This window comes from Caretta caretta, chromosome 1 (assembly GCF_965140235.1).
Source record: "Caretta caretta isolate rCarCar2 chromosome 1, rCarCar1.hap1, whole genome shotgun sequence".
Lineage (NCBI taxonomy): Eukaryota > Metazoa > Chordata > Testudines > Cheloniidae > Caretta > Caretta caretta.
Window position 1 is genome coordinate 245,584,788 of NC_134206.1, and position 14,756 is coordinate 245,599,543.

A 14,756-nucleotide genomic window follows, 5' to 3' on the forward strand; every position below is an offset into this window, starting at 1 on the left:
TACTTACAAGCTGATTAAATCACCCTTTACCCTTCTGTTTGATAAATTAAATAGATATAACTCCTTGAGTTGTTCCCGATGAAGGCAAGTTTTCCCAAATCCTTTAATCATTCCTGTGGCTCTTCTCTGAACTCTCTCCAAATTTCTCCTTCTTGAACTGTGGACACTAGAACTGGGTACTGTATGCCAGTAGCGGTTACACCAGTGCCAAATACAAAAGTAATATCAACTTTTATCAGTGACCTATCCTCTGTTATTTACCACTCCCTTAGTCTTTGTGCCACCTACCAACTTTATCAATGATTACTTTATATATATATTTTCTAGGTCATTGATAAAAAAGTTAAATAGCATAGGACCAGGTACTCTAGAATCCCACTAGAAACACACCCATTCAATGACCATTCCCTACAGTTCTATTTTGAGACACATCAGTTATCCAGTTTTTAATCCAATTGATTTGTGCCTTGTAGACTTTGATCTTTCTAGTTTCTTAATCAAAATGCCATGCAGTACCAAGTCAAATGCCTTACAGAAGTCTCTTATGTAAACACTACTACCTTTCTGAACCAAACTTGTAATCTCTCAAAAGAAAGTAAATTAGTCTGAGAAGATTTAATTTCCATAAACCCATGTTAACTGGCAATTCTGTTACCCTCTTCATTCTTTGTTGATCGAATCCTGTATCAGCCATCTCATTATTTTGTCCAGGACCAAAGTCAGGCTGACAGGTCTTTAATTGCCTTGGTATAGTATTTATTTACCCTTTTAAAAACATTGGCACCACATTAGCTTTATTCTAGTCATCCTGAAACCCGCTCCTCCCCCCAGTGTTCCAAGACTTATAGAAAAATATCAACATTAATGGTCTAGAGTGCTCCCCTGACAGCTATTTTTAAAAACTTTAGTGTGCAAGTTACCCAGACCTACTGATTTAAAAATGTCTAACTTTAGGAGCTGTTCTTTAGCATCCTCCTGAATTACTGTTGGAATGGAAAGTGTTTCATCACCATTATCCTATGCTCTGAATACAAAATCTGGCTTTTCCCCAAATACAGAAGTATTTATTAACATTTCTACATTTTCTGCATTATTATTGACAATTCTACCATTTCCATCTAGTAATGGACCAGTAGAATTTCTTTTGTTCTTAATATATTTAAACTCCTTAATGACCTTAATTTGGCTGACCACTGATTTCTTCTTGTGACCTTTTGCTTCCCTTAAAAATTAATACATATTAAATGCCAGGACTTGTATGTAGTCTTAGTTCTAACTGATGGTGTAAGTAGCATTTTAAATTTATATTAAATCAAGGACAAAACTAAACAATGCCAAGTGTGAGGTGGACACAGTAAGTACATGATGTGACTGAATCAAACAAAAAATGATCACTGTATCCATCTCAAAAACTAGGATTAGCTTAAAGAGACACCATAAAGTCAGCTAGCTGTGAACTCAAAAGCTGTCACTTCAGAGAAGACAGAAATGGTGAAAGCTGCCTCCATTTCACTGGACTGGAAAGAAATACCAATAATTCTTGGCTTCTGTCCATAGAGTGAGTCAATCATAAGAGAAACCTGGTTAGTAAAATATCTTCAGAAGTCCAGGAAATAACGAGGGGGCTTACTTGTTATTGGTAGGTCCTGTTGCCAGCACATCTGATTGCAACTTTGGGAAGAACCCTTGTTCATATTTGCCTTGACCGATCTTCATATCAAGTAAGTGTGGGTGGATGGCAGTGTGATCAATCTTCATGAGCCGCTGTTCAATCGATTGGGCTGCAAAAGGTATGGACAAATGAGTAACTACTTTAGTGTCCTAATCTGAAGCATGCGCCACAGCAGGGAACTTGCACAAAATCAGAGCATGGTTAAGTTCTACAATTAATTAATTGATCATTTTAGATACAGCAAGCAGGAAACTTTCTAAAGCATGTGTACATACTAATGTCGAGAGGGACATGCATGCATCTTGAGGAGCTCCCTCTCCACCACTAAATTAGAGACATTTTCCTTTCCCTCACTCCACACACCCCCAAGACCACCTCTACCAGGTGACTCTATGGGACTGCTCAAAGGAAAGACTTGCTGTAGTGGAGTGATGAGAGGAACATAATCATCACTGTGTAAGCATCCTCTTTCTGCAGTACTTCTCAGTCCTGTCAGCTGGGGAAAATTAAGGCCCAGAGTGTGGCATGAACAGAGTTCTAATACTGAAATGCAGAGTAGTGTGCGACACTAGGTTATTCAACCTATTGGCTGTTCGACAAAGCCAGGAATACAGTTCACTAATACGCAGACTGACAGCTAAGGACAACATTTTATTTTGAGGGAGGGGCAAGCAGAAGCACAGTGTGATCACAGGAACTTCTCTCACATGCTTCACTTATGAAAAATGAGAAAATGATTGTGGTGTTATTTCATTTTTAATGTCACACTTGACCAGTTAATACATGAACAGGTCCGCTAAAATAATTCTTTAGATCTAGGAAAACTACTACTGACAAAAATGAAACAAGCAGGCATTTAGTGCAGACTACTGGCAACAAAAATATATTTGAGGGAAAAGACACTTTGTTGTTGAGAAAAGGATGATCACTTAAGCTGAGTCAATGGGTCAGATTTAACCATCTTTATCCCTAAAACTTAGAATAAAAAGACTAGCTCAGTCACCTAAAGGCTAGCAGTGCCCTGTGTTATTACACCAGAGGCCCAGGTTGTATTCTCAGTCTATTTCCTTGGGCACGCAGGAGGCCATACTCTGGTCTTGGAAGTGTCCTCTGATTACAAAGTCATTCTCCTGAATCTAAATAAACTGTTACTGATAACCACTTCTGAAGAAAGTCCTATCCAATCCTCATGAGGATTAAGGGATGTTGGTGACTATCAAGAGGCCTGAAGAGTGGGGAGTGTAAAGAAGGTGAAAAAAACTAGGAGCCCTCAAGGCTATGACAGGAAGGCAGAAAGACTCACTAGAAAACAAAGGGTGACATCCAGGCCCAACTGAAGTCAACAGGCGTTCTGCCATTGGCTTCAATGGGGTCAGGATTTCATCTCAAGTCTCCAGTAAAATGGGACCAAAAATTCCAAACCAGTTGAACATAAGTGGAGAAATTTGTATTTGCCAAACATTACTTGGTTTATTCAGCTCTTCACAGCCTCCACACCAGCAGTTTTCAAACTGTGTGTCAGGACCCCAAAGTGGGTCACAACCCCATTTTACTGGGTCGCAAGGGCTGGTGTTAGACTTACTTTCCCGGGTGTGGGGGCCAAAGCCAAAGCCCAAGGGCTTCGGCCCTGGGGGGTGGGGCTACAGTCCCCTACCCTGCGGCTGAAGCCCTTGGGCTTTGGCCCCTCCATCCAGGACAGCGGGGCCTAGACTTCGGCCTCTGCTCCTGGGGTCGTGTAGTAATTTTTGTTGTCAGAAGGGGGTCACAGTGCAATGAAGTTTGAGAACCCCTGCACTACACTAAAGTAAATGGATTTTTTAGTCTTAATGATTCTAAAGATGAATAAATATGAAAGATGGAGAAATTACAGCTGTGACCTAGACTATTTTGTGAAGAGCACATCCCACAACCCGTATTCTACTTTAGAGAGTTGTGATTGAAAGGGTGCGGATCTTTTGGTATTTTGTTATTAGAACAACATTTCTTAAACTAGGAGTCCCAAGGCTACTGTAGGGGGGCTCATGAGATCACACAAAATATTGCCAGAGAGAGCTGGGGGCACGGGGAGGGGAAGAGGGAGAAACGGGGACAACAGCCGCCACTTTCTGGCCACCCAACTCTGAAGGCAGCACTGCCAACAGCAGCTGCACATAAATAAGGGTGGCAATACTAGGAGTATGTCCCTACGAGCACGTACAGTAATTTGCTATCACTTTGGGGGACGGAGGGTTGTCATGACCTGAATTATTTTCAAAGGGGGGGTACCAGCAAAAAAAGTTTGAGAACCTCTGTATTAGAAAGTATGGGTTTTTTATATTAAGTTTCACTTAGTCTTAGTGTCTTCTATTGTTGATAGCACAAAATACTGGGAGGCAAAAGAATGGAAGATTAAATGCCTGCTCTGACGGTTCCAGAAATAGCTGGTTAGAGAAACAAGCGACTGGTACTGGGTTCACAATTCATGTGACCGATAAAACATGAAGGAGACTTGCTATTACTATCATCTTGCTGCCTTTCACGAGACAGAATATGAGGTTCTGGTGCCACAATATCAACAGAAATAAGCCGTTGGATAGATAGCTGACCTGCAAATTAGAAAGGTTTTTAATCAAGACAGACATTCCTACTGTTCTTCTGTAAGGTAGGAGCATGCTGAGTTTTAGCAACAGTTAAAAAGCTTTATATAAATAAAAACACATTTGAAAATAATTTCTTTAGCATCCTAATAGCTTTAGGGATACATTTCCTAAGTGATACGGTGGAATTCAGCTGCACAAATTCCCCAAACAGGTGCTGCATGGCTAAATCCCTGTGCAGGATTTTGAGGGGAAAAAGTGTGTCCTGTGAACGTAAAGAATTAAAAAGCAGCCTCCAGTGCACAGCACATTGTGGAGTGATACGACATCCCCAAAGGCTCTATTGGGGACTGTTTCTATTAACGTCTCCCCATTTGATTATTGTGCCCTTCACCCCACCCGAAGCAGAGTTTGTGATTCACTCTGTCCAAAACTGGCTCCTCATGAGAGTAGATGGAGGGGGAGTGCTGCCACACACCTTGGCCCAGGAACTCAACCTTTCTACCCAGTGCTGCTCCTGAGAGCAGCTGCCCCTCAGCTTATCCGAGCAACACCAAAAGCTGTTCAAAGTCAGGAAGAGAGACAGAGACCACAAAAATCTGAAACTCATTCTAAAATTCCAAAATTTCATGAAAGAGAGTCAGGGAGGGGAGGAGGGCGGCCTAGGCTTACTCTCCCTACACCTTTAGTGTTTAAAAAAAGCTTCGGTAGCCACAACAGTGATACTGCTAAGTACTGCTTTCACTTCAACAAGCTGCTCATCTCTCTCTCAAATGGCTGAGAATTAATTTGTTTAAAGGTCTTCATTCTCCCCATCGTACCCTTGAATTTTATTTTTTGAAGTTGAACATTAGCAGCTCTGGACATACCTGCTTCTTTTAAAGTGCTGCATTTCTGGTATATAGATGTCCGGAGTGCAGGAGCCCTTACATTATACAGTCTAATTTTCTCAATTCTGGAGTCAAACACCCGCAGAAAAGGGTCCTTCTCTTCCCACTGGGACATAATCTTATTATCTATGAAAGTTGCAAACATCTGGGTTTCAATAAAGTGTGAGAGGAATGGCAGGTAAGGCTCAGGCTGGTCCGACAGAAAAGAAGCCTGCAATAAGGGACAGATAATTAGTGCCGTATCGTTATTTTTTGTCTTGACACTTATTAAACAAACCTCTCCTATACTACAGAACAGAGACAGAAAAGACTTACTAGTTCATGTATCTAAAGGTTCCCAAACATACTCACAGGGTGGATCCTAACATCTTTCTGATAGCTACAGCAATTACTTGTAGTGGAGAAGTATTTAGTGTATTGTTTAGCGTCTTTTAGTGCAATTTAGCATCTGGAAACAGGAAGAGCCAGCATCACATGACATCTCATCTCCCTCTGGACCACTATCAAGTGCATACAGTTTGGGAACCTCAGATATCCTTTGTCTCCTTGTCAGCACTCTATTGTGTTTACAAGGCTAATTAGCATCCACCTAACTACCTGCATCTATTAGAGTCAAGGAAACAACTGTTTGATACATGGATAAAGGTTAGATGAAGCTCCTCAACGCATTTATGCAACCTCCGGTTGTAAGGAAAGAGAAGACACCTAGGCTGAGATTTTTAAACCTGACGAAGGTAATTATCTACACAACTTCTGTTAAAATTGAGCTGTGTGGCTAAATCCTCTACTCAGGTTTCACCTGACAAGCCACCAAAATGGACAGCATCTGTAGAAATGCTAGAGAAATTAGCCTAGTAAAACGTGTACTTTTTTGAGGGGGGGAGTGGAACAGGCTACCCTCATGTCAAATACTGATAAGCTAAAGACCATATTAGAGGCGGCATTTCTACTTTTTGTCAAACCTGACATAAAATCATTTTTGTTTTTTCTCTGATGTTAATCCTCCTCGTGTCATTTTTAGCGTAGGATTTGGATATAAAAAACAAAGCTGATGCTATAGGAGCACTACTGCTTCCTTTAAAAAGCCACACTGAAATCAAGTGATGTGACTAGTCAGTCTGTGTTTCTTTTACTAACATGTCAGATTTTCCTCATCGGCTCCCCAACCTCTCACAGCCTACTTTTCATTCTTCACAAAGCTAAAGTTACAATGCTAGGTTTCTGACATCACATCTCTTTCCATAGTTTGATATTAGAGAAAAAGAATGGTCAGTTTCACTGCAAAGCCATGTAAGAAAAAAAGGAAGTCTAGATGGAAAGCAAGGGAAGTATTGCTTTAAAGAAAGTGTCACTATAAAAGGATTTATATTTTAAGTTCCATGAATGCACCTATTCCCACAGTACGCGAGTGCTTATATATCACTATGCTTTGAACAAAGTCACAGGTAATGCTCCGTCAACTGCTTAGCCACCAGCTAGAATTATATTTGCATGTGCAGGCCAGACCCTCAGCTGATAGCTCCACTGACTTCAATGGAATTATGCCGATTTACACCAACTGAGGTTCTAACCCTGTATATCAAAAGGCACAGAACTCTGGAGTAGATGAGCGATGAATAAATAACTAAAATGTAGCTATTTCACCCAATAGCAGTCAGCTAAACCAAAAGGCTTCTGGTTGTTTTTACTTTGTCAAAGTTTTGCATCTGTTCCCTGTTGGTCAGCCATGACTCCATATCCTGTGCAGCTTGAATGACAAAGGCCTCATAATCCGCGAACATCTGAGTGAAGCGGTTGGCAAAGACCTCACGAAGCTGCACATTTAGTTTATAGTCCCTCAGCTCCTCTTCTTCACACTGCAGTTTTATGTCCCTTTCCTTCTCTGCCATAGGAGCTGTGATGGTCATTTTTTCTACCGTCACTCCCGTCCTCTTTGCTAGAGCATGCAAACGGGCGATGGTTTCATTGCCTTTCAGCAACTCGTACATGTTGATGGTGTTGCTGGGTATATTTCCGTTCTTCTTGTCATTGACCAAGTCATTAAGGACAAGATTCTTGAGTTTGGTGGCACTCTCACTACAGTGCAGGTTACCCTCCGGAGGGATTCCAAACTGAAGGAGAACCTCAGAGATTTCCTGAATAAACTCCAGTTTGTTCGGGAACTGGGGGAATTCCTCTGGCAGCTCTATGAAATGATTGTCAATATCCACAAAGCACAAGTTAGCCTGAAAGACCAAAAACAATTAAAAAAAATTACATATACATTTTTGAAAATGGGAAATTGGCTCCAAATTTATTTCTCAACCTCTAGAATATAATCCCAGATCTTAGTTTGTGTTTTCCAACTTGATTTTTAAACGAACTAACAAAAAAACCCCCCAAAACACATCAAGAATGAGGAATTATTTCCACGTCACCAGCTGGTGACATCCACTCTTACTATATTTATTGGGTTTGAGTGCTAGATAAGAATAGCAGCCATATAGGAAAGTGACTTAGGGAGTCCACTAGTGTATGGCCTTACTGAAATAAATCTAGGGACTTACTGATGGCAATACTTAAAAATGTGTGACTTTATAAATCAAGGAGGTAGACTGCACCTCCTTAGATCCATGTGGGGTGGGGGACAGAGTGAGCATGGTCTCCTATGTAGAAAAGGGCTTGGGGAGTCTGTGGTACAAAGGGACACCTCCCTTCACCCTGCCACCCAGACACTGCTGGAGGGTCCCCCCCCACAGGGTCTATGAAAGAGGCAGAGGGTGAGGGGAGAAAAATCACATTGCTCCCTCTGCCCACTTGAACATTAGCCACAAGAGTCAACGTAGCTCCAGGCATTTATAACTTCTCTGAGGATTCTTCCTGGCAGCCACTTCACCCAGGGGAGCCTCTGGAGCTAGGCTACCAAGAAGTGGGGGTGGGGAGAGGATCCTGATGGGATCAGAGCCACAATGTGGGAGTGCAGCGCCTCCACACAGACCCTTGGGGATCTGCCATATTTTAATGGCAGCATTCCCACTGAGGAACAAAATTTGGCTCCCAATGTGTCATGCAGGGAAATTTCCATGAGGATTTCCTCATGGAGGAGATTTTCTATTTCCCTCACGCAGCTTTTAAAAACACAGGGATGATCTTGGACCATGGACTTTAAAACTGTGTGCAGTTATACGTCTACTTTAGTAGACACTTTATTTCAGAAGCTTCATAGAGAGAAAATCCTATATATAAATTAGTTACATTGCAAGTGCACCCTAAGGAATAATGGCACAATGAAAACAGTAACTGATTTTTTTCTCCTGAACTGCAGCTTGCATCTGAAATTCACTGCCTATGAATTCACTGTGCTGATTAAAGCAAGTGCTAAAACAAACCAGTTTCTCAAGGGTACCGTGTTCTAAAATGTTCCAGCCGGATATAAAAATCTATGGAACAAGAGACCTACATATTCACAGGGTAACAGAAACATGTTAGGCTTTGAACTGATATTTAATTGGTTACCAGGATGCCTTCGGTTTCTCTAGTGCATCCTAAATATCCACTCCATTTCTAACAAAATTAGATTATATATTATTATAGGCTAATCCCCAAACCAGGTTAAGGAAATTAATTTTCAGCAGGACAACATTCAATGCAACAATGAACCAAACCAAAAATAAAACCAAACCCCTAGAGTTGTTTTAGAAAATATTCTTTAATTTCAAGGACATTTCTGACATTAATTACACATGAATCCTTTCTGTGATATAAAAATGCGCTGGTTAAAATAGAAAACAGTGATAATGCACTATAATAAAGTTGGAACACATGCAAATAAAATTATTGCTCAGTATAAAGCGCAATCTGCTTTTCTTAACATATATATTTATGAAATGGTTAATGACCCACAGTAGCACAATTCTTTCTATGCTCTTAGCTCAAAGACAGTCTTATCTATCACTATTGCATTTCAAAGGCTTTTTAATTTCAGCTTTGCATAAGATTTACAAAATTTTAAAATGAGATTTGGGTTAAGAAATCCCTTACTGTTCACTTTCCTCTTCAAAAAAGATCTGACGATTAAAGTAAATGCAAGGAGATTAGTAACCTTAAGACGGCATGATGGCCAGTTGTTAGAATTTTATCTCTAATGCACAAATGGTTTATATTTAGACCAAGGGCTTGAAAAGCTGTCCCTTGGCCTGAACAATAAAGGAATGCTAAAGTGAACAGTATTTCATCATCACTCATGTGTTAAGAGGATTTTTTGCTTGCTTTTTATTTTTTTAATCTGCATGAAGTCCAGATTCAAAACCTTCTCTATTAAATTCAAGGTTCTTCCCCCCCATAATTGTTATGACATACTGTATCAACCACATACTATAGCTACTTTTCAAATGAGATTAACCATTGCCCACATATAGAATGGGAGAACATAATAAAGCATCAAAAAATAAATACCCTTTAATATAGTACTTCCCCAGAATATGTGGTGCATATTTAGAAAAAAAGAAGAAATAGCTCTACAACTGTTTTGTTCAGAGTACCTGTTTTTGGCACTCAATATCTTTTATAACTGCTGGCATTTTCCAACTATTAAGTTGATTAACAGTTAGTTTTTCCTCCCAAATATTACCTTCTCTACATTGGAGACATTTAACTTGGCATAACATTAGTATTACCAGGCCACTACATTAAGATGTAATTTTTTAAGTTTATCTGGTAACTAAAGAGAGCACAATAATTACACTGTATTAACACAACCTTTTTGAAAAGCATGGCTAGATAACTTCTTTGTGTTTAAAACACAGCAAGTTTCACATGGTTAGGACACTTTATTCAAGAGAAGACTTATTGACAACTACCTTATCATCATATGCAAAGAATCAAAGTCACTTCCTCCTAACACTGAAAAAGAATCTTTATTATAAAGCATTATCATCCCAGCACCGTTTCTCTGCCTCTGGTTCTAGGCAGAAATTCTGCACTGAACATTTCCCAGCCCCATTCCTGCCTGGTTTCTTACTGAAGTACTTATCCTCAAGCACTTAAGGAACCAGCTCTTTATCACATAGAATCATAGAAGATTAGCAATGGAAGAAACCTCAGGAGGTCATCTAGTCCAATCCCCTGCTCAAAGCAGGACCAACACCAACTAAATGATGTCAGCCAGGGCTTTGTCAAGCCAGGCCTTAAAAACCTCTAAGGATGGAGACTCCACTACCTCCCTAGGTAACCCTTTCCAGTGCTCCCCACCCTCCTAGTGAAATAGTGTTTCCTAATATCCAACCTAGACCTGGCCCACTGCAACTTGAGACCATTGCTTCTTGTTCTTTCATCTGCCACCACTGAGAACAGCTGAGCTCCATCCCCGTTGGAACCCCACAGACATGGGACAATGGCACTGTGCTGGCTAGGTGTTACAGCCAGGGGCAGCAGGTTTGTAGAATTTTTGGTGGTGCCCAGAATGCGTCCAAGTCGCGCCCCCGCCCTCCACCTCCCTAAAGGTATGGGAGGAAGTTTGGGTGTGGGAGGGGGGTGGTGTTGGGCTCTGGGAGGGCACTGGGGTGTGGGGTCTGGGCTGGGGCAGGAGGAATGGGTGTGGGAGATGTGCTCTGGGAGGGACACTGGGTGAGGGGTCTGGGCTGGGGTGCAGGGGGTGAGGGATCTGGCTTCGAGGCACAGGCTCTGGGGTGGGGCAGGGCAGGGGATGAGGAGCTTGGGGTGCAGACAGACTGCCCCGGGGCTAGGGAGAGAGAGGGACCCCCCCCACCCCCCAACCCTCTCCCCCACTGCTGCTGCCCCTCACCATAGCTTCACTGGGGGTGGGGCTGCCCTTTGCCCAGTGTGGGGCAGGACTGGTGACTGCAGGCAGGGGGCACAGGGTGTCACAACACTCACCCAAGCCCCAGCTGCTCAGGTCCAGGAAGCCCCCTCACCTCCCCTGTGGCGGGTAGGTGCTGGAGGGGGAGGGGGCTGCCATCATATGTGGCTTCCTCCCCTGCTGCCCCACAGTGAAGCCTCACGGGGCGGGAGGGAGAGAAGCTGCCCCTTGCTCATGGGGAGAGGGGGCAGGATCACAGGGTCAGACACTCAAGGAACCCACAGCAGCTGCTCAGGTGAGTGAGGTTCAGAGGTATCCCGTCTGGAAACCCCCTCGACATCGCCTCCCGGTAGGTGTCAGGCGAGGGGAGGGCTGCCAATCCTGTGCACCTCCTCCCCTCCTCTGGTGCAGCAGCAACCAGCTGCCTCAGCCTGCTCTTGTACTGTAATCTAGCCTTAGGCAGCAGCAGCCGCCAGCAGCTCAGGCAAGGCAGAGCAGTGTGGAGTGGTGCCTGCTTTTAATCAGGCAGGGACGCTAGGGGGACAGGGGAGGCGCGCAGGGGTGGGGGCAGCAGGGAGGGGCCGGGGGAGAGACCCGGCTCCCAACATTGGTGGAGCTGGGGCCCTGGCCCTGAATATTGCTGGAGCCCAGGCACCACAGGCCCCTGTAACTCGCCACCCCGGTTACAGCAACACAAATAAGTCTTTAGAAAAATGTATTTATTGTGAAGGGAAATCCAAAAAAAGCCTATCGACAGTTCAGAAGACAGGCTCTTTAACCTACCACCATTCACTTCTTGATCACCACCTCAAATATGGCTCAGCCTAGTAGTAACCCAAGTCACTACCATTACGATGGATGTCCAGGGGCTTATTTGAAATGAACGTAGTTCAATTCTTACTCCGACACTCCATCCCTACCCTCACTGTCAATGAAGAACTCACTAGCCAGCAGTCTCAGAGGGGCCAAGGACTGAGCAAGTAGAGACTCAACTACCCTCTCACTGTCAGAGGAGGCACACTGATAAGGCACCGTGGGGGAGTGGGGTGTAAGTTTGCACTTTCCACAATGTATTGCATAGAGAGATCTTCCGTCTACAGAGGTGTAACTCGAGCACCTATAATAGTTACTAAAGTCACGTAAATGTTTTTAAAGTACTCAGACATGCACTCATGCAGAGACCCTAGCTAAAAATATAAACTTTAAATATAACTCATTTAAGGCCAGGCAGGTGGTCTAGTGGCAGACCCAGCCACAATTCCCAAAAGCTCATCCATGGGCAGGTAGGGTCTGGGAGTACACCGGAAACAGCTAGGATATTCCATGTTGTGGGGAGGGGGAAGTGCACATAAAGGCCCTGTGCCACTTAACAGCAATCCTTGCATCAATTCCAGTGCATTGTCCCTAAAAGGAATTCCATCAAGGATTGTGACTTTGATAAAAGAGTTACAGGGGTGGCACGTGAAGCAGAGAAGATGAGGAACCTCCTGAGCTTCAGAGGTACAAAAGTCTTTTTCCATACTCTCTCCATACCCACAAGCTGGTGGAGAAAAGATTGTCAGAACAGTCTTTTCTACTGTGGTTACTGATTTTTTACTTTAGTAAATCTCTCTCTCTGGAGGAGCAAAGACAAGAGTTTGGCAGTTAAAAGGATTAACAGCAATTGTTGAAGTCAGGCCCACACAGACTAGTACTTGTTGTGCAGGCTTTCCCATAGCATCTCTTAATTTTGTCCTGCAAGATTCCAGCCTAGAGCCTCTCTAAGCAGAGTCTTACCTGTGCCAAAGTTCTTTTGGGCATTTGTTTATGTTGTGGCAGCTTTCCAGTGGAGACTAGCGTGAATAATGATTAAATATTTAAAGTTGGGTTAGTAAAACACAAAGGTTGACAATTCCATGCAGTAATTACCTCTTGAGGAAGTTCTAGTTTGGAACGGTCAGTTCCCTCTTTGGACTGAAGACCCATCAGGTAAGGGACAGGAGCATCAAGAAAATGCAGGAGAGAGGCAGGAAGGATGGGAACATATACATGTTGCCACTGAAATGGGAACAGCAGTGTGGTGATCCCCTCTGCTACTGTCATCAGACGCTGATAATCTAAAGAGAAAGAAAAAAGGCATTCAAGTATCTCTTGGCTTTAAGATTTGAAATCAGCTTTGTGGAGATGGGAGCTATAAAGCAATGTAAGTATAGTTTGCAATACTTCAGATTTGATTTTAAATAAACCACACTCTTTAAAATGTTGCAGTAAAAATACACATTTAAAAAAATATTATCCCAGCAAGCAATTGTTGCACACAGAACACTGTTATTTTATCTAGATCTGTTCCACTGTGACCTGAAATCAAAACCAGTCCACTAAAGGACTGCTCATCATAGTTAGGGTGACCAGATAGCAACTGAAAAAATGGGAAAGGGGGTGGGGTAATAGGCGCCTATATAAGAAAGTCCCAAAAAACTGAACTGTCCCTTTAAAAACAGGACACCTGGGTCACCCTAATCATAGTACAGCAGGAAAAAAAAAAGATTTGGTCCAGTTTAATAACAGCATAATCTTCGTGCAGGGGACAAGAGGAGAAAGGAATGAACAGTATGGAAAAATTGCTGTCAGATCCTTTTTCACAACTGCTTAAGTTTTTCAAGCATTTTCCAAGAGAGAAATCTAGATCACACATTAACAGTAGTTTCCAGATAAGAACAATTGCTGGGCTGAGTTATCAAGTAAAATCCTAGAGGATAAAACTCTAATGAGAATTAAAATTTCAGAGAAACATTCTGTTCATGCAGCACACCTATGTTCTGTTCCTTTTCCAAATTCATAAGTCAGAGTAGAGAGATTTTAGTCCCGTTTACAGTTACTGTCCATATAGACATGTTTGTGCACTAATACAAGTAAAATTTCATTTTACGTCACCAATCCATGACCACATTTTAAAAATAAAGCTGGTAACTATTTCAACTTCAATAGTAAGTTATTTTTTTCTTTAATATTCAAACAAAGTGATTAATTTAATGCCACTAGATATCCATTATATAAATGGGACAATCTAAGCTGCGCAATGTATTAAAAGAGTGTATGTTGGTATCAAAGGGTTTGCCACATTTATGGAAAATCTTCACCTGCAAAATTGTCCATTACCAATATAGGCAAATGGCCATTAACTCATGAGAGCCATTCAACTATATTTAACAGGCTTATTGCTCCTCCCCCAGATTGCAGCAACTTCCAAATAAATAAATATTTTGTACTTCTATAGAGATTTTTCCTTTAACATGGAAACACATGACAAAACTTAATTAAGAATCATGTTTTCTCATAAGGAAACAATAGGCAACTAAAAATCTTTTCAAGTGTACAGTCAAAAAAGCCTGTAGCCACCAGCCTCAGATTTGTGCCAGGCTCAGTTAATTTCTTATCTCTTCTCTTCTCTCTACTTCACAGAAAAAGAATTTTCACATCTCACGCAGTCATGTGTAAAACCTCTCCTACAGTCCCACTGACTGACTGTGGGCAGACAGGCCATCACTCTGGTCAACACCATTTGGTAAATAAGCCAACCACTGACTCTGAAAAGTATCACAATTATATCAGAAACTTTAGCACCCTGAAACTGCATTGGTTTCGGGAGCTCACTAGCATGATACGCATGAATAAGCATGGGAATACAATCTGAAACTTCATAATGTTTTCTACCTCTTGTTGACATCTGTGGAAAAATAGCCTTGGTTTATTGAAGCTCACCCTCACCAAAAGCGTATTTTCATTCCGTAATGCTAAGAGCCAGAATGTCTTAAAGTATTTATTAGCTTGAGTCTCAAAAT

General features: G+C 42.1%; 1 protein-coding gene across 4 annotated transcripts in view; it reads right to left on the reverse strand.

Annotated features, from left to right (window-relative positions):
* Positions 1–14,756, reverse strand: part of DENND5B (DENN domain containing 5B) — a 172,849-nt gene that overhangs the window by 61,318 nt on the left and 96,775 nt on the right. For all 4 annotated transcript variants that reach the window (XM_075122638.1, XM_075122640.1, XM_048829453.2 and 1 more), the window contains 4 exons: positions 12,844–13,031; positions 6,827–7,363; positions 5,118–5,349; positions 1,631–1,781 (listed from right to left, as the gene is read on the reverse strand). In XM_075122638.1, coding sequence (XP_074978739.1) covers positions 1,631–1,781; positions 5,118–5,349; positions 6,827–7,363; positions 12,844–13,031 — 1,108 coding nt within the window. The remainder of the gene's footprint in view (positions 1–1,630; positions 1,782–5,117; positions 5,350–6,826; positions 7,364–12,843; positions 13,032–14,756) is intronic.